Genomic DNA, 25,944 nt, shown 5'->3' on the forward strand with positions numbered 1-25,944 from the left:
CCGGGCGAGGCGGGCGGGGCAGGCCTGGCAGCCGCGGCTCCGCCAGGGCCGCCCCGGCCGGGGCAGCGCGGGGCTGTGACCTCAGGCGCCCGGCCCAGGCCAACTCGTGCTCTGCAGTTCACCGAAGCCCTGTTGGCTTTAAAGTTAATAATTCACCACTGGCTTTCCATTTTTTAACAAGGTCTTTATTTGCGTGGTTCAAGGTTTAATCACCTTGTTAGCAACCGCTTTGAGCTGCTGTCCCACGGACCGTGGGGAGGGGGGCGTGAAACCGTGACCGTCACACGCGTTTTGCGAAAAACGGTTCAGGCCCCGCTAGGTCTGTCCCCCGACGCAAACCTGCTGTCTCCCATTGCAGCACTCTCATAGCCGGGGGAGCCTCGAGGCGGGGCAGCGGGAAGTGCCGGAAGACGGCGCGGGCTCGGCCCCGGAGGGGTTAACGGCGGCAAGATGGCGGCGCGCCGGCCCGCCCCTCTCCGCCCCCCGCGTGCGGGGCAGTGGCGCGCGGCGGGCCCGCGGCTGTCGCGCGGTGATGAGTCACCGGCAGGCGCGCGGCGCGGGGGCGGTGGGCGCGCAGCGGGCGGCGAACATGGCCGGCGTTGCCGACGCCGCCGCCGCCGCCGCGCCGGGTAGCGGCGGGGAAGGGCGGCAGGACAGCAGCCGCGGGGAGCCGAAAACTCTCTGGGGGAGCAGCGAGCCGCGGCCGCCCGCCGCCGGCCCGGGTCAGCAGTCCCCACAGCAGCGAACGGAGACGTTGGGCTTCTACGAGAGCGACCGGGGCAGGAGGAAGAAGCGGAGCCTCTCGGGTGAGGGGCGGTGGCGGTGGCGGCGGGGCGAGCGGGCTCTTCCTCGCGGCAGGGGGCCCCCGGGACAGGGTGGCCCCCGCGGGATACCGGGGTGGGCGTAGCGGCGTTGCCCAGGGCGGCCGGCTCTTGGCAGCGCCGCCGCCGCCCGCCCGTGCGAACTTGGGCGAGCGACTTGAAAAAGTGCGCCGGAACCGGCCGGGCCCCGGGAGCGGCGGGCGGCCCGCAGGGAGTTCTCCCTCAGCCCCTGCCCGTGGGTTCGGTCCGTGAAGCGGTGCTGCGCGTGGCCGGCTGTGCCCGGCTCCCCGCTCGGGGCTGTTGGGGTGCGGAGCGCGGGCGGACGGGTCCCCGTGCCCTGTCACGCAGTTTGTCAACTGCTGCTGCTCAGGAGGTGTGCGAGCAGCGCGGGCACCGTCCCTGGAGGCGTGCTGTGCCCTGAAGGTGGGACTCAGGCTGTCGGGCTCGATCCCTGGCCGGCTGCAGCGGGCGCGGTGTGTGACTGGAGCGGAGAGGGGCCGCTTGGACGGCGCTCCACGAGCCCCGCGGGCCGGCAGGCTGCGGGTTCACTCGAGTTTCTTGCTGAAGTGCTAGAACTGTTTGGTCGTCTTACCAGTTCTTGTTACACGCTCACAGCTGCGACTACAGTGGTCTTTGCCTCTGCTGCTGGCATTGACGATGCTGTTAGAACTTTGAAGTATGCAGATTATTAAAAGTTATTTAAAGTAAATTAAATTTGCCAGCTGGGGATTTTTAAGGAAAAATTAGGGGAAGTGTCATGGCCTTTGCTATCAGTATGCAGCTATATTTACATTCAGACTTCAAACCGTTATTTCAGGTATCTACTAAGTAACTTTTTAAAATACCCCTGCCGTTTTTGTAAAAACCGTGAGTCACCGTGTCAGGATTAATTTATGTTGTAAATTAATTTAAGGTTATAAATAACTTTATTGCTACTGTATTCTTAAATGATTGGCTTGCTGAAAATCTGGAAAGTGCATGAAGTGTTAAACTTTCAAGACTTTCTCAGTCTTGGCTTGATCGTGATAGCACAGGTCTTTTCAAAAAAAAAAAGAAAAAATAATGGGAATTAGGATTTAACTTTAATAATGTGTCAGTAATTGAATGCTTTCCTTCGAGTATGATGAGTGCAGTGTCTGTTTCTGATGTGTTATATCATCAGACATGCAGCATCATTGACTGCAGTTCTGTGATGTTGATGAACACTACAGCATGTAAAGGTGATGTAATTTTCATAGTTGCAAAGGAATGAGCTTAATTTTAGTAGTATGAATTGCTTTGAGGTGAAAAAAAAAGAATGATCAAGATACATACTGATGTGCTTGAAAAACAACTGAACAAATAACTTTTATAAAAAGAGGATTGTTACTGGAGGTGGTGGAGAATACTTAACTATGTTCATGCAATTGATTTGAAATTTTCAAATAGTTAAAAATCTTCAGTGCTCTTTGATGTTTCATGGCAAGAAAACATAAGAACAGGCTTCTTGATTGAGCAACTAAAAATTCTGACTCATCTAACAGTAGCAATACGTTAAATAATAAAGTAGGGGTTTCTTCACTTTGATGAAGCAGGACTAGTACTGTAAAGAGAAGTTGATTAGAGGAGAAAAAAACTTTTTAAAGATATATTTTCTTGATTAATTGGCATGCTTATGGAAGAAGTGTGTATTTAGGATTGACAGGAGGGAAGTGAGTGCCTGTAACTGCTGTATTTAGGATTAGATTTATGATTATAGAATAGAAACTTACTGAAGTGCAGTACATTTCACATTTCCTCAACCTTTCCTCTCCTTTCTGGTTAATGGTTATCCTTTGTGCAGCTATGCATTGAAGTATAACTTAGCTAAATCACTGACTTCTTACCTTGAAGGAATTTGTGTCTTGTTTTCTTTGAAGATGCTTATGCTTTCCTGTCCTGAGGTGTGGATGTAAATGAGCATACTATAAGCATTAAGAGTATGAATCCGTCTGAACAGATTAAACTTGGGCCACACTCTAAAACTTTCTGACTGCAAAAGAGGGGAATTTGAAGTAGGGAAGGAATTTGAAGTGGGAGGTAAAGTTTACTTTTTAAAGAAAATGTTGCTTGATGCTTTGATAGCAGAATTAAGCTGTTTTTCAAATGATTTATTACTTTGTTCTGCCTTGGTGTCTCATGCTGTTCTTTTGGTTACTGTGTTTTTCCTACAGGGTCAGCCACTAATCTGTTTCACAGCTGGCACAGAGCTGAGGCTGGTGCCGGGTGGCAGTAAGCGCTCAGAAGGGAGGTGGCTGAGTGACTGTGTGCTCCAGTGCATCCCCTGTCCCTGGAGAGATGTTTTTCAGTCAAAATCTGGAGCTTGTGAATTGATCAAGCTCAGTCATGAGGATTGATTATCCCTCAATATCTAGGGCGTGAAAGTCTAAGGAGTTGAAAACTTAAAATAATTTGGTTTTCAGTGATAGGCCTCTAAAATACTTTGTATTAGGTAAGAAGGGGTGAGAACAAGTAGCTCATTAGCTAAAATCTTAGGATATCTTAGGAAGTTGGCAGGAATTCATAAGTTACCCCATGGTACTTGCCCGTATGCATATATTTACTGTGCAGGAAACTTCAGTTGTTTGAGATGGCTGTATCTTTAAGTTAGAGGAGCTTGGTTATTTGAGGTGGAAGAAAATACACCTAGGCATTTAACAGAGTAATTATTTGGTCTGCTTATACATACCTGTTTTAACTTTCAAGTTTTTAAACGTTGAAGAATTGACGTAACCAAAAAAGTTACAAATGATAGTGTTACAAAGGGGGACGCCAGAAAACAAGTTTATAAGAGGTCTGAGCAGTGATTTCACAGAATGAACTTTGATTGAAACTTTATATGTAAATATTTGTTTATTATTACCCATTAAGCAACATGTTGTTTTATTTCTTTTAAAAGAAATGCCTTTAAGGCTTTGAGTGGTTTTGGCCTGCTTAGTAAAAGAGGATCGGTAGTACATAGATCATCAAAATCACTATCCAGTGACAAGCTCATACACAGGAAAATGGGTCAGTTCTCATCATTTAAAGAAAATAATCATTTATTAACAATACATAATTAACAGACAGTTTGTGAGTTTTACAGCTGTGGTTAGTACCAGCAATTTGATAAATCACTATACCAGACATGTAGAGAACATTAATGCAGCACCACAAACTACCAGGTATCTGTAATTCCCCTCAAGTTATAGTCACACCTCCAACCCAAGGTAATGTGGGCTGTAAGCACACCCTCTTTTGCTTCTTTTATATTTCTGCTGGAGCTGATTCCTTCTTTGCTTTGTTATCTCTTATCTTCTGGCTACTGTGAAAGTCTTCATCTTCAATGTGATGAATATTGAGAAGGCATTGCCTCAGACAGTTTTGAGTGATTCTTCATGCTGAGTGTCAATACTTACATTCCACTCTTAACAGCTGTTACCTGAGTTGTTTTACTAAGAATTTACATACAGCCTCTTCGTGCCCTGAAAAATGTAGAGCATTCTACCATGCAAGGTTACTTCTCCCTCCTCTAGTCCCTAAGACTTTGGCTGAAATTTGAATTTACCATTTGTGAACATGCACTTGTATCATATTAAGTGTCTCTAACTTTTCATCTGTTTGTCTAGATAAGTGATTTTCATGCCAGTTTTAAATGCCAATAACTGGAGACGTTGAACTTCATTGTAGTGTTGTGTCACTTCTGAAGTGTTACAAGGAGGTGGTAATGTCAGACCTTGTCTGTGGCTGTTGAAGCTTAAGTTCAACCTCCTTGTGCTGACAGCCTGAATTTCATAATTATAATTTCATATGTTATTAATTTTGTAAGACTCTTCTGTGCAAAGTCTTTTTTAGAAGCCATATGAGCTGCTTAAACACAGGCCAGTCAGCTTTCAGGTTATTTACCTGCAGCCATTAAAGCAGAGATCTGTACGTGCTTGATGGCTTTTTGGTTGTGAAAGACCCGATCACCAAATGTTCAGTGTGTTTGTACTGTTTGTGCACTGAATCTCTTGGGATCGCACGTCTGTGAACGTTTTGCTGTTGTGGAAAGCTATTCTTTAAAATAAAGAACAAGTTGCTAATGTCGCCAAGTGAAAAAATAGCTCTTAAGAAGTCAAAAATAGAGTTTAGTAAATTTAGGAGGTCTGATAATACATTAAGGATTAGATTCACTCAGCATGTTGCATTTTGTGTAGCAGCATTGAGTAATGTTTTGTAGAAGTGGATGTCTGTCTGGGAAAAGTAGCTTGTTGGGAGGCAGCAGGGAAATGAATTGGAGAGCACTGGACTTGCATCTCCTGTAACTCCTTCCATGCAATGTTATTTAACCCTCCACAAAACCTTCTGCGTTAGAGGCTATGCAAATGAAACATGTAGCAAGTAATAAGTAACAAAAGTATAGCGGCTTCTCACCCTCTGGAGGTCATGCCCGAAGTGACTTCTGCCTATGTGTGTCTCTGAATAGATCTTTCCTTGCTGAGGTTCATCAGTGCTGAGCTAACAAGAGGTTATTTCCTTGAGCACAATGAAGCAAAATACACAGAGCGGCGAGAGAGAGTGTACACATGCATGCGGATACCAAAAGAACTGGAAAAGGTGAAGTATGCTTGAACTTTTGATTCCATTTAGAGATAAAATCTGTTGAATTAAATTATTTAAAGAACTATTTATTTTTAAAACATTTTTTTCTACAAAAACAAGATGTATACCTCTGTAATGATTATTTTTCAATGTTACTAACTTAAACATTTTTGTTTCAGGTTTTTTTTGCCTGTTTGCTTGTTGCTGCTTTCAACTCATGTTATTAGCATAGACAAACAAGTGTAGATGATGACATATTAATTCAAATATAAAGATGTTACTGATCCTTAAAGGAATAATCAAGTAAAAGCAAACTTTTTACAGCAAAATATAATTTTGCATTAAATTTTTTTTTTCAAAGATTTTTTCTAGTGTAAAGTTCTCTGAGGATGGGAAGGTTTCAGTCTTATAAAAATATGGTGATAGATGAGTTTTTTAAAGATTTTTAACTTAATTTTCATAGTCTTTTATTTTGCTTCTTGCCACTGTTTGCTACATCTCCCCTCTCTTTCCCAGTGATATGGCCCTTCCTGAGGGATTCTTCCCACCTCCTTTAGGTCAGCTTAGATATTATTCTGGCCCTTCAGTGGGCCAAGGTTTTGTTCTGGCTTAACCATGTTGATTTGGGAGCAGCAGCAGTAGCAGTGTGCTCAGAATTGATGAGTAAGGCACCATCGCTAATAAGGTTTGGCTAGGCTGCAGTGTAATGATAACATTAAAATTAATACTGCTAAAATTCCCAAAATCTCTAGGGATGAAGTTACATAGGGCTAAATCATTTTAATTTAAACTGAAGGAGGAAGTTTTGCTCTTTTCTCACTTCAGTCTCCTGCTTTATGCATACTGCCTGCTTTGCATGAGCTGTGGTTCCTGTTGGACCATTCCAGGAGTTAAATCCACTCATAGTTTGGTGGTGAATGTTATACTTCTCTTGATCTGTTTGCTCTGTGCTAGAATAGTGAGCTGATTTGCTCAGCCAATATTCTTGAGAATCCAGGGTCTACACAAGGACAGAAGGGGAGCTTTATAACTAAAGAAGAAGGAGCAGTGGAGGAGGGAGGAAGGGTGGGCAGGATTCACTTGGTCAGTAGTGCTCATGTTCCCCTTTCAGTATCATTAAATTCATCCTTCAGCCATGATGAGGCCTGGCTTTACCAATTAAATTCCCAGTCAGTTGCTGCAGGAAATCACAGAATGAATGAGATTGCGATCAACCCATGGAGTAGTCCATGCCCTTAAATAAAGCTATGTAACCTACAACAGGTGGTTCAGGATTGAAGGCTTTGAACATCTCCAGGGATGGTGTCTTCACATCCTCAGTATTTTCCAGTTTATGATAGAGTATTCTACTTATGGTAGAGATTCAGTTCAATGATGCAGCATTTCTACATCATCTCCGTTTTTAATTATGTAGGTTATTACATGCCGTCTCCAAGGCACAAAAATTATTCCAAAGGATTGTCACCATAGCTTTTCAATAAAATTTTCAGTGTGTAAGAACACATAATATCCAGCAGTCTTTTTATAAATAAGATTAATGCTGTAAGTGGTGCAACTGATGGGTTTTGCATGGTAAATCAAACTTCAGTCTGTGCTTTGAATATGAAGTATTATGAAACTGAATAATAAAGATATTTTAAAAATGATAGTTATCTTTTTACACTGAGATTATGAAATAATTTTTTAGTTCTTTTCCTTGGCTTAGTTTGTGTTATTCTACATACTAACTTTATCAAATTGAGCACCTAGAAATCAACTCAATAGTGTACAGGTCATCACTTGTTGCAGAAACTGCTTGCCAGTGTGATACAAAAATCCACTTACTTGAAATAAAGCATGTGAGGCACTAGTAAAGGAAGAGAAGAATTTTCTTGATGGCTTGTTTTGTTTACTACCTAATAGTATAATTACAGAATAAGAATGAAAACTATAATCAGGCAGAGTGAGAATAAATTGGAGTAAATTTATCAAAGCCTAATCTTGGGAGATATTGCTTAATAGGCACTTATTTAACATCCATAGTTTTAGACAGGAGTGTAATGTTCAAAGGGTGGTATTTTTGGTGTTGTTCTGAGTACCCTTTCTTTATTTAGAGAAGCTAGATAATTTAGTGTAAGCACTACTTCCACTCAGGCATTTTGTGTAGCTTGAGTGGGAGATTTTCATTGTAGTAGGTTATTTATACTATTCCTGCCATCTTAAGGGAACAGTTTTCAGTTGATCTCAAAGTTAAACTTTGTGCTCCTGTGTTAAGTTATAGTTATGATGATGGAAAAGCTCTGTAGGCTTTTCTGTTAATTCCTTAATGGAGCAGCAAAAATAACGTTTACAGAAAGGAGTAGGAGGTTCAGCACTGATTATATTTCATTGGGTGCATGTAGTAAAAACATTGGGAAAATGAGGACATGCAACAATAATTGCAAATATTTATGCAAGCTTATAGAATGTGAAAAACTGTCATTGTACTCAGGGGGAGAAGTAGTCTGTCTAAACCTAAAAGAAAAAGTAATGTTGTTTTTGAAATTATAAAGATGTCCTCAAGGAACACAAGCAAAATGACATGCTATCTTTCTGTTTTGTTGGGGTTAAGGAGTTTAAAAATACTAAGTCTTCAGTTCAGTTCATCTTCTGTGCTTGAATATTCAACACCTAGTTTAAAAGTTATTTTAAAAGAAATAGATAGCTTAATGACATATTAAAGCAGTGCATAAATTTATCCACAGTTCATATAACCACTGCTCCTGATAAGTTTGAATAATAACTGAAAATTATGACATTTTAGAAAATAGTACTAGAGATGCATGAGTAAATATCAGGAAAGAGACCTTAACATTATAATGGTATTAAAGTATTCTACCACTGTAGAATTGGTTGAACTAATATTATAAAGGAAAATAAAATTTCAGGAATGATGGCACTGCAGTTGTGCCTTAGTCAGTTGTCTTATGTGGCTTGTAGATAGTTGTTCATGGGGTGCAGTCTGTCAGAATGCTTTTGGAGTTACAATGTATGGGGTGTAAGAGTGCCTACTGGACATGGGACTGGCCATTGCACAAGCTAACAAAGAAGGTACTTTGAAAGGCAAAGGGACTGTGAGAGCTAAAAGTAATTTACTTGTACTTTGGTTTACACCTTCACCCCAATATCTTCCTTTCCCATCAGCAGTACATACAACTTTCACATGTAAGTGCATATCTGACATGGATATCTAGCTCTGCTTAGATGTTGCTAGTCTTAATTGTGTAGCCAGTTAAGCTGGCTTCTATGGGATTATCCTTGCAGGAAAAAATACTAGCTCATGGTCTGATGGAAGCATAAAACCATATTTCTAGACTTCCATTTAGATAGAACACAGAATCATTCAAGGAGCAGATAAAGAAGGAATGTCATGTGGGGAGAGTCTGGAATATGGGAGCTTTGGAATTGTGGAGTTTATGTCTAGTTCATTATCATAGAGTTGCTTGGCTTGTAGCCACAATGAATGGCTTTAATGTTTGTGTAAATTAAGGATAAGACATTTAAACTGAAGGCAACTGGAAGTTTACCTCTTTGCATGTTATATTCTTTGTATGAAAAAGGTAGTTATTCTTTGAAGGAGATCTACCACAGCTGTAATTGGCTGTGCAGTAGAAAATTTACAAGGTAATAGAAAACTTTTTGGGATGAGGAAATAATGTTGAAAAAGGAGATAGCAAGAAAATGGCTGTGAACATTTACACACAGCTCTATGGGTTTTCCCCCTAAGGTTAAAACATGAACTTTGTTAACCTTACATCAAAGTCACCATTGGAAAATGAGCTGCAGTTATATTCAACTGCAGTTTATATATTAAATAAAGACTAAGTTCAGTGAGCTGTGAAAGTCTACAAAAGCCTTCATTACTTGAACCTTGTGGTACAAAATTTTTGCTGAATAGTCTTCAAATGCATAGCATGTTAATTTTTTTTGCAGTTCAGCTGATTGAACAAGTGAGAATATTGTATTTATTTGGTTAAGTAGTCTTATGTAAATGTATATTTCATAACATAATTCTTTATAAACTTTTTCTGAATCTTATAAACTACTAACATACTTCTGTTTATTTTTGTAATTTAGTTGATGTTTTTTGGAATCTTTTTGTGCCTGGATGCTTTTCTGTATGTGTTCACCCTGCTTCCTTTGCGAGTTTTTCTGGCAATGTTCCGGTTCATCACTTTGCCTTGCTATGGCTTACGGTAAGTTGATTCAAGAGAAAGGTGTTGATATCCTTAAATGATATTTCACCATTTATGTGTATGCTTCATTTTATGGCCTTTCAGTACTGTTTGAATTACTAATGATTTCTTCCACTGAAAAATAGAAGTGTCAGTCTAAACTAGCCAAAGTAAAGATGTGTGTGTCACCTTTAAGCTTTACCAGCAGTCACTGTCACTGTTGATTCCTTCAGACACAGCAGTTTGATAATAGCACCACTTAGGCATATTCAGGTTAGTAGAGGAGAGAGATGTAACCTTACCTTTTAGTTTTGTTCTTTTATCTAACATCTATGTGAACATTTTTTTAAAATTTCTTAGACTTGGCTGATGTCTTTTGATAGGCTCTTTGATATCAAAACAGAAGTTGTTTTTTTAACAGTTAAAGCTTTCCTTATTTTCATGGAAAACTTTGCTGAAAAGATCCCTGAATAAAAAGTGTTCTTTTCTTTCCTCTGAAGAATCCTAGGGAGTGAAGCATGGAGAGGAAAACGAAGCAGAATATAAAGAAATTTTAGATCTTAAGGCTTTGATTTTCTGTTCGTATCAATACTAAGAAGTTGCTAATATATAACGTTTTTAATCTTTCTGGCATAGGCATAAAAAATTGGATATAATTAATCTCCTTCATAAAACCTGCTACTTCATGGTAAAGTTGGTTGTGTAAGCCTAAAGTGTAGTCTAAAATAAAAGGAGCAGTTGTATTGATGTAATTTCTTTTTCTTGATTAAATAAAGACTTCAGGAGCTTTATTCTGAATTTTCCAAAACTTGAAGTTGATTAATGATTACTGATTTTTTTTTTAATCAAGTTGTTTGTATTTGCATTATCAATATTGTTTTTTATATGTGAAGGTCTTTTAGATGCATAGTTTAGAAATGTATGTTCTGATTACAGCAAATGCAAAAAAATAGTCTTCTAAAATATAGTCTTGAGATGTTTGTATTTGGTGATGTTAAACATAGGCACTAGATGGCAGTCTCTGATGTTTTATTGTGGTGTTAATTTTGAGCTGAACCTCAGACTTAGTAGGTCAAGGGAGTTTTCTTAGCTGTGTAAAAATGATAGTTATTTGGTTTTACCCCAATGCGTATCTACAAATAGGCAAATTTTGTGCCTATTTGTAGATATCTGTATAGATGATATTACTAAGTTCAGGTAAAGGTAATGGAGTTAAATGTATCATTTGAATATTACTTTTTTCTGTTTTAAAAATGTTCTTCCTCGTTTATAAACTCAGCTTTGCTTTTGGCAAAGAAATATGCTGCTCTTCTGAAATTGCAATTAAAAGATTTCAAAGCCCAGTGACTGGTTTAGGTTGTTGTTCAATATGCTGACAAAAGTGACATTTGAAGCACCGTATGCACTCGCACGTATGTGATACATGTACATATGCATACATGCACCTGCAAGGCTAATATTTAGTCTGCTTGCTTGGCAGTATTTTGTGTGTCAGGGACAATAGAAGGTGATTTAATCTATTGAACTTGCCTGTGTTAAAGTTTTATCAAGTAAGATGCTGTGAAACAGATTATCTTGAGTGAAGAAGTCTTTGTTTTTGTAACAACTCCTGAAGTAATTTCTTCACAATTTCTTCCAATGTGTTTGGAATTTTGTTTGCTAGAATCTCTACTTTTTCAATAGAGACTTTGCTTAATTCATTCATTCATTCTAAATTTTGTGTCTTTTTACTGAAAGTTTTAGGACTCATGTCTATAGTATGTAATGGAACTTCTTCAGATGTAATAATTCTTATTTTCAAGTATTAAGAGCCTGCACTTTGAATTTTTGAGGGTTTTCTTGGTTTTTGTAGTTATGCTGTTTTTATTTGTTATGGCAAAAAATATTTGTGATTTTCTTCCAGCTCAGGAAATATATTTTATGTATTTGTAACAAAATAAAATTGAATAAGTAAAGCACATTTGTAATTATGAAAGGTACTTACAAAGCAGGTGGCTGTTTATCTTCTGTTTTGTTCTTCCTTGCACATATCAAATAAATGTTGACTAGTTGTTACTTGAACCTGCCACATCATATTCCATTCTGTGTAGTAAATAAAAGTGCTCCTCCCTTCATCCTGACTTTTCTCTCAACATCTCAGTGGAGTAATTGAGCAGTGAGTGTTCTGTTTCCCTTCCAGTTTACTCTTCACTTTATTTATTTCCTCATAATTCTATCTTCTCTTTTCAGTGTCAAGAAGGATTATATCACCCCTTTTTTTTTAACAATAAAACCACATTCTATATAAATGAGCTAATTCCTATCTATGGTATATTATGCAAAGTGCTTAAATATAGGGGAAGTGGTTTATAGCCTCTTCCACATGTTGGAATATTTCATTTCACAGAGTTCTGAAAGGAAACAAAGAGTAATATATCTTAAAGAAAATAGTTTGCTTTTTCTGCCTAGACAGTATAAGCACTTCAGTTTGACTTCTGTCATCCTTCCTCGTCACTTGATCTTTCCTTTTGAGCAAATTTAGTTCTGTGTTTTTGTCAGAGCTATATTGGTGCTGACAAAGCAATCTCTTTAAAAACTTCAAGAACTTCAGTCAGAAGAATCCAAGATTCTATCACTGAGTGAACTAAATGCTTTGTTTAATTACTGAGATCAAACTGGCAAGGGCTGAATCATGGCATGATTTTGGTAGTTTTGGCAGGTGCAACTTCATTAGTCTGTGCTCTGTAAGTGGTAGAGTGCTTTTAAAAAAAATTAACAAGCACTTTACCAAATTATATTACATCTTTTGAAATTAGAAAAAATCACCTCTACTGTATTTTCTTTTAAGACAAGAAAAGAACTTTCCTAAATTATTCTCTTTGAATCTTGTAGACTATTCTCACTTTATTAAAACATTCTTTGACAGCATAAAAGATTCATTGTTCTAGAGAAGTATGCACCAAGGTAGACAGAGAAGTGGACCTGGTGGAATTCTGTTTGAATTAGAGTCCTTGGTGGCAGGTTCCTAAAACTAGCTCTACCCTAGGTTGAAAGGTACAGTTTGATTTTACAATTCAGACATCTTTTTTGTCAATGCCTCAGACCCAGAGATTCTGGGTAGATTAATATTGCTGCCTGTTTTGAAGCTCTTTCATAGAGCTAACTTATTATTTTTCTTGAAAATATGTTGCACGCCAATAAAGGGCAATGTGGGAATGTGGAAAAGCTCTTCTGTATTATTGGTAAAGCACCATGATATGAAAGCTAAAATTGCACGTTAGTGAAACTCTGATAAGACTCCCAGTTTAATTATGTTTGAAGGCATTTTCCATCATCTCCACAAAGCAAGAAAGGATTTGGGATTTTTTCTCCAAATTCTAGTTTTCTCAAGAAAATACAGTAGAAGATTATGTTTTTTCTTACATCTAAAGATAGACTGACAAAACCTTTACAAGAGACCTCATCTGCAGGGGTTCCCCACCCCCCACTGGCAGAAGTGGGTCCAGGGATGAGGGCAGCACCTGGATGGTGGAAGTGGAAGTCCAACAAGATCCTGCTTTGCATGAGCAGCACCCACCCACCCCTCACACGCCCCAGCACCTCCAGTGCCTCACACCACAGCTGAATCCCACCAGGAACTAGAGCGTGGTGCTAATGACACCACAGTTGTAGGTCCAATCCCTGTGCAGGCCCTGTGCATTTACTTAAGAGTTAGACTTAATAATCCTTGTGGGTCCCTTCCAACTCAGAATATTCTGTGAATTCTTCCATGTGGAAGTAGATATCGATAGATTGTAAATACTTGTTCTGTATTTTTCTTTTACTCTGCTCTCTGAAATAAGTGAATTTAGGTCCTGTCAGCAATAACATGAATAACTTTAGCTATATTTTGTGTACATCTTAAAATTCCCATTGGCCTCCTGTGCATTCACAGATTCATGTTTTTCAGTAGGAAATAAATAGAACAGCATTATTCCAAGAAAGAAACTGTAGAAATAAAGAATATCTGGAACAATAAAACAAACAAATACAGTGGCATTCTTCTTATGGACATTATTTATTTGTTCATATTATCAGGCTATTAAACAAATTTGAACCTGTGTTATACACATACTCCCAAGCCTTCAAGCCTTCTTTTTTTTTTTTTCTCTTTGAGGAATTTAGCTATGAAATCCATAAACTTCCTTTTGTCACCTGAAGTTCATTTAGGAAGTTGTGCATCTGCCCACCAAAAATGTGTAGCTTTCTAGCAACCAAAAAAAAGAAGATGCATTCATTTTTTTTCTGTAGTATACTCTCAGATCGAGTACTCCTCTCTCCTTTCCATAGCAGTGCATAGTGTAGCAACATTACAACCTTCTCTTTCTTTCTTTCTTGTAAATCAGACCGAAGGGAAGAGCACTTTCACTTCCTTTATAGAATGGAATCTGGTGTCACAGGGATTCCTCCTTGGTGAGTAAATCCTGATTTTCTTTTTCCTTCTGTGCTGTCAGCCAAATTCACACATCTACAGGTAATCAGTAAAAAGGCTGGTTACAAATGAGTAGTATAGCTAAATTAACCAGTATACCTCAAAGGAGAAACCAACACTTTTCATAGCAAACACATGAAATTGATTCAGTGCAATTTTTGGTAGGTGTATTTTCTTGTGTAACTTTACATCATTGTGGAAATAAGTTATCTTAGATTTAAAGCATTTTTCACGTAGAGTGCCTGTGGACCAATTTGGCCCAGTTTGAAAAAGGCTATCTTGGAAAAGCTATAGCCCCTGCTGTACTTCAGTTTGTAGTGCCTTAACCTTTTTGAGGTTTCTTCTAAGTACTGCTTCAGTCAGGTTCATAGCTATATTTTTGTTTGTACTTAAAGCAGGTATTTTTAACCTCAATCTTAGGGAGTTCAGAAAGTTCATTGCCAGATGTCTTTGTATTAGACTCATAGATAATTCCATGCATAATAAAATACAGCACTTTAGCATATGTTTGTTAACTATCTTCAGTTATACTTGATTCTGTTATTTAAAAAATAAAAGTCTAATGAAAGCTTTATTCTAGTTGTCACTTATTTGAAACCTCGTTTTGTTTTTTTTTTTTTTATTTTTTTGAGACAGCTCTCATCGGGGCCTAACAGCAAGGTTGGTTTTGTTTCATTCTTAGCATGGTCTCGTGCTGTATTGTGTGCATGTAGAGGCTTTTTATTGTTTGAGAAATGCAATGCCACCTAATCTTGGCGAGCTCGGCTCTCAGTTTTTTAGAAGTCCACATTTGGGACATATTTTTCTTATCAGTCTGTAGAATCACAGTTGTACTTCAGTGAAGTCCTGCATAGTGTATGGTGTACCACTTCTTAAAATCTCAAACTGGAAATTAGATTTGCTCAAAATAGCTTCTCTTCCTGAAGCCAAACTTGAGCATAATTGTACGAAAATATTTCCAATAGATCACATAGTCCATTTAAAAAAATTTTAGTGTGTACTTATGTGGGCAAGTATACCCTTCAGACAGCCTTGCTTGGATTTTATTTTCCCTTACATCTTTAAATATGCTAACAGGAAAATATGCCCTTATGTGCTAATGTAATAATTTTTGTTAGTACTTCATGTAAAATTAGAAATTTATGACACCACAGTTCTCTTATGAAGGATATATTGAAAAATAGAGAGTTTGGTAAAAATTACACATAAAACAAAACCCCATTGTTCAGTTTCCGTCCAAGTATGTAAAATGGAGAAGGAAAAGATACCTAAGCAAAACTTTAACTAGACCACAATATCAATAACTGAAATATATCATTATTATATTCCTCAATGGCTGCCTGTTTGAAAATGTTAGCATTGAATATATAATACAGTTAGAAGAGGTTTGTTGTATATAGATGCTTAAACTTGTAAAATGCTAAAAGACTTCAGTGCATTAGCAGAATAATAAACCCAAATAAAAAGGGCTTTTTAAGTGTCAACATTTATAGAATTATTATTCTTACAAAAGCTTTAACATATATATATGTGTATGTTATTAAGATGAAAATATCCATCTAAAACATTTTTGCGGTGACAGTGTATTCATATCTTTAAATTACTGTATATATAACATCAGTATTGGAAATTTTGTATGTGTTGACTTCACAGGAGTAATTTTTTAGAGTAATATAAATTATTTGAATGAGACTAAGTAGCCTAAACTAAAGGAACCAATTAAAATGCAGTGAATTGTATCTATAAACAAGAAAATATCTTGAATGCCTGTTGATTAAAAAAAAAAATTAACAAAACAATCAAAACCCAAATGACTCTAAAAGATGATTGGAAAACCATATGTAATCAGGCTAGTGAAGAACTGAGGAGCACCAGGAGTCCTGTAAGATAAAAATAAAGGAATCATATGATATCATGTGACAGTCTGTGCAGTTAAGTTTAAAATAATATTTTCAGAGTGCATATGGGTTGGATGCCAAAGTAACTAAGTACTCAGACAAGTGTACTTGACTGCAGATTACACAGTGTAGTGTAAGCATAGTTCATTTTGTAGTGTCAGTTGCTGAAAAGCATGCCAGAAGCAACTGTAGTGAGACTTTTTTTAAGCTTTTTTTATACAGCAAGAACAAATTTCTTTTTGTCCCGGTTGCATTTCATGTTCCAAATGGTTTAACTACTTTAAATTCAATAAGCAAGTCTTATTAAAATACCTGACACACAATCTTGGTTTTCTTGGGAATCACTTGCTTAAGCAATCTTGTGCATTAGCTACTTGTGATTTTGAACATATTAAAGACAAATATTGGTAAACTGTGATTTATTTTTAATAACACTCTGCTTGATGCTGAGTAAATTCAGTTGTACAGCTGTTGGAACAAAACCGAGTTTAGAAGGGTAGATACCAATGCTTTGAAAACCTTGAGTTGCTTTGCTTCTTTAATTTATTAGAGAAAGTACTGTGAAACACATCACACTGTTCAGCAGAAAACATTAAGGCTCAGTAGTGTGACCATCTCTGTAGTCATAGCCCCTATGGATGATGGAACCTAATGCTTTTCAACCAGTAGATGGAGACAGAAGTCTTACTACTGTATAAAATGTGGATCATGGCATTTTGATAGAAATAGAAATACCTTGAAAATTACAGACAGATAACTAGTTCCTTAAACTTTCAATTGAGTTTGCTTATGATGAGCACTTTTTCTCACACTAGAATTTTCTTCATTGGGTAGGTGTTTTATGTAGATTGTGATATAAGTTTGACTTGATTTTGTAACAGAGAGGATTTTTTACAAGTGTCACAAGTCATCTTGAAAAAAAAAATGTTGTTTTTCCTAAAACTTATCCAAGTTTGTGGGTAGCCAGTGTATTTGGTAACATTATAGTTTGATTTTAATTTTGTATTTGGTAACATAATTTGATTTTAATATTTTAATTTAATTTTATAGACTATACCAGTATTCTAGAAGTAATTATTCTACATATTTATGAGGCAATTTGCTTGCTTTTAGCTTTCTGAAGGGAGGGACATACACGGATCCAGTGGTTTTCTAAACAGAGGAAAGACTGGATTTACACTTTTTAAATTTGTCTCATGGTTGATAAACCATAAATTGGAAAGTTTGAAGCATGAGTATTAACCCTTGGTTTTTGTTGCGTTGTAAAAAGTAGGGTTTTTTTGTAACACTGATGTGCTCAGTTCTTGGTTGATGTCAGTCAGTGCATTTTGGAAATTTTGCCATAGTTTGACTTTGAACTGCTGTAAATACTGCAGGATAAGCATTGAGTGTGGCATGCTTCTGCTTTTTTAACAACTGACTGAGCTGAAACAGAAGCATGCTGAGGTGGAATAGAGAGGTATAGTAGTGGGGCTTGCATAGTATCACTATGTTAAATAAATAATAAGCTTGTATATCCCCTTAAGTATGGATCTCTTTCTTTGTGGTATTTTGAGAAGTAGGGCTTTGTTTCAGTGGAGATTTTCTGTCAGTTAGTAGATGTAAAGATAAATATACCCAAAGGCTGAGGAGTTTGAACATCATATTAAATACATGCTGTAGAATAGTGAAGTCTCTGTGTGTTTTTTTTCTGTATTGTCATCATTTACTGATTAACATTACAGTGCAAAAGAGTTTCTCTGTAAAGGAATGCTTGGATTTTCACTGAATTCATGCAGGTTGAAGGATCATCTCACGTTTTAAACATTTTGGTGTATTCAGTGTTAGTAATAGTAAAGCAATATAAGATTTTACATAGTGGATAATAGAATGCATAAGTTTTACTCTTTAGTATTAAGATACTTGGCCGTTTGAAGAAGTTTTAAAGTTTGATTCCTTGATAGTCTAGGCTATACAGCTAATGTGGGAACTTAAGACTTAGCATAATGAAACCACTTGCAAAATTCTGTAAAGAGCATCTTAGAGAGCATGCCTTAAAGCAAAAAAATATTTGAAGTAGTAATGGAATAATCATAGAATCATTGAATGCTTTGGGTTGGAAGGGACCTTAAAGATCACCAGTTCCAGCCCCCCTGCCATGGGCAGGGACATCTTCCACTAAACCAGGTTGCTCAAATAATCCAGAAAATAATTAGATGAAAATATATAAATAATGTATCATAACAAGGTGCATATGAAGGACAGTCCAGATGCTCTGGATTCTTTTATTTACTAGTTTGAGGTGTGAAAATTGTGAGGTAAATTATATTCAGCTAAATTTTGAAACCATGTAATATTATTTCTGGAATCTGGTAGGACATTAGAGGAACTACATCTTGGACACAGGCTCTCATGATATCGTCTTTCAAGAGCAGAGATCACTAAAGCCAGGCAAGTGTTAATATTTAACTCAGTTGTGCAGCATCACTGTATGCCTGGGATAGCTTTGAAGGAAAAGACTAACTGCTTTCTATAGAAAAATTCTACTGCCCACTGCTTTGTTACCTTGCTGCCAGAATGATTGAAGTTGTATCGTTGTAGTGCTCTTTAATTATTGTTCTCATTTTGTCACTCATGAGAAAAAAGACCCACATGTAATTTTCACGTGAAACCTTCCTGTCGGTATTCTGTCATACTTCATGCACAGCTGTAAAAATGTGAAGTGTTTGGAAGTGAGCTAAGCTGTTTCAGCTTCTCATATCTCCATTCAATGGTTTCTAAAGTTGTACAATATCACACTCTGAGTTACCTCATCAGCTCAGTAATGTCTAATTCTTAAAACTTGGGTCCCTTCTTTCTAGTGAGGTATTGAAATTACCAGCAATATGCTATGTTTTTTTTGTTTGTTTTTTGGCTTTTTTGTAGTTGTCATAGCTTGGCTTATGTGAGCTTCTAATTTTGTTTCTTTGAGATTCTGTGATACTCATGATGTGCATGACTACAGCAGTATGAGCTTGTGTGTGATATTAATCACGAGGTCTGATTAGTTAGTGCTTAAGATGTCTTGAAAGTACTTTTCAGTGTTGGCATTGAGTAGTTAGTGGAGACAATAAGTAAAAACACATATTGAGAAAAATGAATGCAGAATGCTGGGGTGCTATGACAGACATGAAATGGCATCAGCCTGTGTGTGTTTATGTGTATTAAACAGCCTAATGCAAAGGATAGGAATGATTAGTGACAAATACAGATTAAACCGTGTACCTGATTGTGTACTAAAACTGCAGTGGTCAGCTCTCACTGAACATTGACTGCATCATTTCATTGCTGCAGGCTTTGCAGTCAGTTCTGTGTATTTGCCAAAAGGTGATAAATCATGAGACTTAATCCATTTACTTGATTTCTTTGTCTTTGTAGGAAGTAATTCTCCCTTTTCTTTATTATATGCAGAACCACACCTCAAAATCCTTTTTTTAATGTTATTAACCAAAGTGGAAGATGATTCTGCTACAATAAGAATGCTTCTATGGATTTATGGAGGAGACATGTTAATCCCTCTCAATTGGAAACATGTTAGTGATACACTGTAGATTACTTGTTTGGTCAATATGAAAGGGTCTTTTCTAGTGTACAATGAAAGAAAACTGGAATATATTTTGAATGCTAGGATCTTCTTACTTTCTAGAAAGCAGTTTTCTGTAGTTAATCTTTGCAGTAATCTCTTGTACTTAGTAGAGGGTTGAGATGCTGACAACTCTTCTGCCATCAAACTGAGGAAATTGAAACTGTGAGGATATTTTTGTGACAAAGAGGTTGTGGTTTAGTCCCAGCTGGCAACTAAGTACCACACAGCCACTCACTCCTTCCATCTTCCACCCATGGGGAAGGGAATTGGAAAGCTATGGTAAAGCTCATGGGTTCAGATAAGAACAATTTAATAATTGAAGCAAAATATGCTAATAATAATACTAAATATGATAATAATAATAGTAATGAAAAGGAGAAGGAGAGAATCTAACTGAACCCTAAGAGAAACAAGTGACAGAGTTGTTCACCAGCCACTGCCTGGTATCCAGTCAGTCCCTGAACAGTGATCGACCCCATTCTGGGTAACTCTCCCAGCTGATATACTGGGGGTGATGCTCTGTGGTGTGGAATATCCCTTTGGCCAGTTTGGGACAGCCTGTCCTGGCTACACTCTGTGCCAGCCTTCTGTGCAGTTCCTCACTAGTAGAGCAAATGACACTGAAAAATCCTTGACTCAGGGTAAGCACTTCTTAGTAACAAGCAAAACATTCAGTGTGTTATCAGCATCCTTACACTAAATCCAAAAAACCAGCTACTAAAAATAAAAGGCACTCTGTCCCATCCCAAACCAGGACACTTGTTCTGAAGTTGTCACAGCATTACTGTTGGTTCTGCTTCCTGTGTGAATGAGAAGCACAAGAAGTTATGTAGAACTTTGAGTAGAACATTGATAGATTGTATTTTTAATTAAAATGTCAAAAAAAATTATTGTTTATTGTAGGGTTTTTTTCCTAGTCGTACAGACAGACTAGTGAGAAACTAAATCTAAGTTAGGACAAGAGGACTTCAAATTATGCCAGGGGAGGTTTAGATCAGATATTAGGAAAAATTTCTTCACCAAAATGATTGTAAAGCAATGGAACTGCTGCTGCTCAGGGGAGTGGTGGAATCACCATCCCTGGAGGTACTTAAAAGATGGATAGACTGTTGTTTAATGATGGACTTGGCAGTGATACGTTAACAGGTGGACTCAATTATCTGAAAGGTCTTTTCCAACCTGAATGATTCTGAAATTCTCAAAAAATATTATTTGAATGGGATCTGTTCTACAAAAGTTTAATCCCTGTAAAGCACAGCAATCAGGAGTAGTTGATCTGACTCTTTAGGGCAGCTTTTGAATTTCAGTGATAATCAATTTTGTTCTGTACACAGCACATTCTCAAAATCTTTTGTAGGATGCTGTATGCAAGTTTGTATGCAACTTCATACAGAGTTAGCCTCCTGTGACAGTTTTCAGAGTTGAGACCATCTTTAGAAGAGCAGTTGTGCTCCTGGTTTTATGTAGTCTCTTCTCAGAATTTGTAGTGCCTTGTCATGGTTGCTGTGTGCATTTACATTGGCTTCTCCTGAGTTGGTTTTACTTGAATGTAGTCAGATGAGCATCAACACAAGCAGAAGAGTGATAGAGTTATCAGTACAGAACATCTGCAGCTTGTCACTGGTGGCTGAGCATCCTTGATGTTACTTGTAAGCCAGAAAACCTTTGACGTGATATTCTCAGTCTGTATTGACTTGGGGTCATCAAAGCATTTTCCTTTGATAATCTTTCTGGACTGCTTCAGAAGCTTCATAAACAGATTCTACTCACTACTAGTACATTTCAGTAGGAGACCATCCTATTGTTAAAACTGGTACCTTAACAAACTTTTAAAAGACTCTGAATGAGAGAGTGTCTCTTTTGTTCATCAGGTTTTCTCTACCAGGTACTCATTACTTATCTAATGATAAGGTAGTTGTTGGCTGGAAGAATGAAGATGCTGATATTCTGAGTAATAAATTCTGATTCTCTTTTTCATGTGCTAAGGCCTGGAATTGCTCTTGTGGTATTATAGTACCTTTATGAATGTATCCCAATCTGTATTTCATAGTTTGAGTGTTGGCTGGGAAACTTGCACAGAAATGACTGAATACACTTCCAAAATGGAAGTAGATTGGAGAAAAAGGAGTATGCTGTTACTCAGCATATGAACAGTAATCATAATCATAGGCTTGCTTAAGTCTTGTAAATATTTCAATATATACCATTATATTTTAATAACTATAATTAAATAAGGCAGTAAATTTTCAAAATATGATTTTACAGGTTGGGGGGGATGCATTTTTTTGTGTCATGCAAAGACAGCCATAGACTTTTTAAGCAGTGGGCAAAAGGTACACATTCAGTTTTCTTTAATTTTTTCAATTGGTATTTGCAGTTAAAACTCAGTTTGGGGGCTGAAGAAAGGAAAAAAATTCACTGAGGCATTTTGTCAAGGACTTAGGCTGAAATAAGATATGATGTGAAGATTGTTTGTTACTGGAGCACTTCTGAAAGCAAGAAAATGTCTCTTAGGGAGAGAAAGCCCATGTAAGCAGTTCTGGTATGCTGGACCAGGTTGAATTATTTTATTTGGAATGTAATTGTTTTTAATACAGTTTATGCAGTAAAAACTATATAATAAAAGGAGCAGTTGCTCTCTGTACAAATTGCTATGCTGTAAATCTGAGTGTTCTGGAAACTTTCTTGCTCATACTCCCAGCAAGAGCATGACCTATTTGCCTATTGTGGAATGTCATTGTGTGGTTCCAGGAGTGATATAATGTGTGACTGTTGTTTTCAGGGCAATTTTCTTTTGAATGGAAGACAACTAAGAAACCCAAATTATAACACTCCAGGTGTGATTAAAATAGAATGAGTGAGGTAGCAGGGATTTTAGACTTCTCTGCAGGGTCTGTAGAACTACTTCAGAAGTCATAACTGGATGTTTTTTACAAATGGCATATATTTTTACAAGATAACTCTTTTTTTTTTTCCTAAATGTGTTATCATTTCATGGGAACATTGTCTAATGTCTGGATGACTGATTTAAGAATACAGAAACTGAAAATTCATTACTTGAATTCTGCTAATTGTTTCTGACTTCTTTGAAACATTAGCTTCTTTAAAAGCATTTCAGTGTATTTAAAAATATATATAATAGAAATTACTTCCTCCTTTTTTATATTTAATTCTCAACCTTTTGATGTAATTCAAAGGTTTTTTAACTGCTTTGCATCCTATTAATACTAAACTAAATAAATAGACAAGTGAATATGGCCTTGCTATTTTACTATGCTTGTGTATACTGTTGTGGCAATTGAGATAAAGCTATTTTCTTCCTGTAGTTTTAGTAGGAAGAAATTGTGTAATGACTCCTTAAGTCTCCTTGGTTGCTCATGGAAAACTTCTGCATTTGGTTCACAATCAACCTCCAGCTCTGATGTCAAATTGTTTGCATTTACTGCTGCAGAGCTTAGAGCTAAATGAAGGTACAGAATTTACAACCTGTTCCTCAGCATCTGGTTCATTATACTGAAATTGAGGATGACTGCTTCATATCTTTTTGATCATAGTGAATACAATTTCTGTACCTGAGGAAGTCGAAATCATAGAATTGTGTGGAAGTGGAAAGGTAAATTAGAAACCAAGGGCATGCATACAGAAGGTTATTGAAAAGTGGAAGCTCTCAACAAATACAATGTTTTAATTACAGGGGTGTGGCTAGTAAGAGACTGTGATCCTCTTTGTGAGTGTGATCTGTAAATGTGGGTCATGGTCATGGTGTTGCAGTGAGGGGCAGGGGAGGAGGCATAATGAACTACATTAAAATATATCCATGATGAGCAGCTTTGTAAATTCATAATGACTTAGTAACATCTATATTTTGTGGGTATATGACATTTAGTGGAACTTTTTGCCCTTTGTATTTCAGTGACAGACGTTTGCTACAACCTGCTCAGGTATGTGACATGCTCAAAGGAGTTATATTGGTCATCTGCTACTTCATGATGCACTATGTTGACTACTCTATGATGTATCATCTGATAAGGGGACAGTCTGTCATAAAGCTCTACATCATCTATAACATGCTTGAGGTAAGGATGTTGACGTCAGAATATGAAGTATGCTTTTGTCAGTCTATCTAAAATATTTTGTGTTCCTGTATTTACTTAGAATGTGGCACACCTGGTACTCTCACAAATCTGCATATACCTAAGATAATAAGCACAGATGCAGTGAAACATGTTTGTGAACAATAAGGTTTTAGATACTGTTTCATAATGCCTAATTTAGGGAACTTATTAATCAATTTTATAGCAAGAAACTTGAGAAATGGACATGAAAGAAGTGTCTTATGAAATGCCAGGTAATGAATGAGATTTTGAATTCACCAAGAAAAGTAGAAACTGTTGATTTGAAATAATTATAAGATCCTGAGATAGGAGAGAAGGAGGATAATAGAAAACATGGAATTTGGGTTTTAATTCATCATTATGGAAATATAGCTTTCATTGTATGCAAGGACACATGTTACAGCTTTACCTCAGTCCTGGCTAGCAGACACAAGCCTTTAAGATGAATGAATGTAGAAAAGGAAATTCTGTTTTGTGAGGTAAGATAAAGAGAAATTCTGTTAAGAAAGTTTCTGTTTTTCTCTTAATGTAAAAAGTAAAATTTTTATTTGTGCTTCTATGATCTATGGTTCACAAAGTAAATAATGTTTTCATGCGCACAGTCTTATCCCCATCCTGCAAATATAGGACATGTAGGAATACAACCTCTTAAACAGACTCAATCAGAGCTTTGTACACAAAAGTTATTCTGCTAGGTGTCTGGGATTCCTGAATGATATATGAATCCTTATTTGAACATCTGTTGTACCCTTGTTTGAAGACTGCTGAAACAGGGTGACGTTCTGCAAAATCTGAATATTTTTTCTGAAGGCATTTGTTCTTTCCTAATTAAATATGAAAATATTGCATAAGAAACACACTTTGTTATAGTAAGTGAAATAAATATCATACAAGCCACTCCAGTTGTTTATTCATAGGGGTTTTGGTGCTTTTGATTCTACATTTGCTGGAAAACATGTACAAATATTAAATTGGCACTGAGTTACTATCTGGATTTTAGTTGTGTGGGGAAATACTCGTCCATAATTGATGAGAGATTATCACTTACTAAATAAATCCATGTGCTTAAAATAGTATTTTTGCTTTATTTCAAGACTACTTCAAATCACTTGGTGCTGTACTTTCTCAGCTTTATGTGCTTACCACATAATTTGAAGCAATATTGCAGTGTTTGCTGTGAATTCTTCATTCTGTTTGGAATGAGGAATTGAATTACTTTGCTATGTTTGGCAGAACCAAAATTGCGTGTTTTAACTAAGAAAAGTGCTGCATTGTTTCTTTTAGGAAAGGGGAAAGTTTGTTACTATTCATGGTTATTAGAAAAATTAGGTTAGACTTTGAATTTGGAAACAGTATTTAATTTCCATGGTGTTTCATGAAACCCAGCATGCCAAACAGAGTGTGTGCTTTTAAGGGGCTTTTTCACCATGACAGGTTGCAGCAATATTGGCAGAAAATGTTCATGGTATCCCACTGAAAGACTTGGAAAGACAGCTTTCACCAGTTTGAATATTGCTTGAATATTAGACTACTTTGGTGATTTTTATTAAAAGTCTTTGCTACTGATGCAAGCAATTCTTTTTAAGGAATTCTTTATTCTCTTTTTTAAGCAATATGCTTTACATTTTTTCCCAAGTTTTCAAAATAAGGAAGATCTTTTCAGACTAGTAAATCACCGAGTGACAGAGATGTTTACAATGTCCTAATGTTTTCGGCTGTTGGCAAGTCCAGGGAGTATTGTCCTGGACAGATATGAGGAATGCAAAATCTTCAAATTATGTGCTGAATGCTCCCAACTGACAGGCTAAGGGGAGCATTCAGCACATTTGGCTTAAATGACACTTTTCTTTTTTAGATTCAGACCCACCGGCTCCTGCTCCTTGTGAAGCCCCAGTGTGCGTTACGCTGGTGACAGCACTCACCATGGAATTCTGCTGGAGCCTGGAGCCGGCATGTAGGGTTTAGGTAAGTCACATTTGGAAAAGCAAGAAACAATATTGTGTTGTGGGTTTTAATATTTTCTATCCTTTCAGCAAAGAACCAAGGACTGCTTAAATAGAAAGGAAAGCAAAGCCACCATTTTATCTATTAAAACCCTCACAATATTGTGAACAAAAACTTACCAAACTCTTAAGTTTTGTAGCTGGTGTTACTACACCAGGTGTAATTACTCAATGGGTCATCACAATGAGCAGGAACCAAATAATGCAGACAATCTCAATTTACAAAATCTAAAAGCCGAAAACAATGCCACTGTAAATATCTCTTAAAGTGATGGGGTT

At 37.2% G+C, this 25,944-nt stretch overlaps 1 protein-coding gene across 2 annotated transcripts in view; it reads left to right on the top strand.

Annotated features, from left to right (window-relative positions):
• Nucleotides 1-559: 559 nt before the first annotated feature.
• TAPT1 (transmembrane anterior posterior transformation 1) overlaps nt 560-25,944 on the top strand; it is a 49,432-nt gene continuing 24,047 nt past the window's right edge. Inside the window, exons 1-5 of one of the 2 annotated variants that reach the window (XM_059845124.1) lie at nt 560-806; nt 5,287-5,417; nt 9,498-9,616; nt 14,682-14,705; nt 23,461-23,623. In XM_059845124.1, coding sequence (XP_059701107.1) covers nt 590-806; nt 5,287-5,417; nt 9,498-9,616; nt 14,682-14,705; nt 23,461-23,623 — 654 coding nt within the window. In that variant the 5' untranslated portion in view covers nt 560-589. The remainder of the gene's footprint in view (nt 807-5,286; nt 5,418-9,497; nt 9,617-14,681; nt 14,706-23,460; nt 23,624-25,944) is intronic. The other variant, XM_059845125.1, reaches the window with a different exon arrangement.

Source organism: Haemorhous mexicanus, chromosome 4, assembly GCF_027477595.1.
Source record: "Haemorhous mexicanus isolate bHaeMex1 chromosome 4, bHaeMex1.pri, whole genome shotgun sequence".
Lineage (NCBI taxonomy): Eukaryota > Metazoa > Chordata > Aves > Passeriformes > Fringillidae > Haemorhous > Haemorhous mexicanus.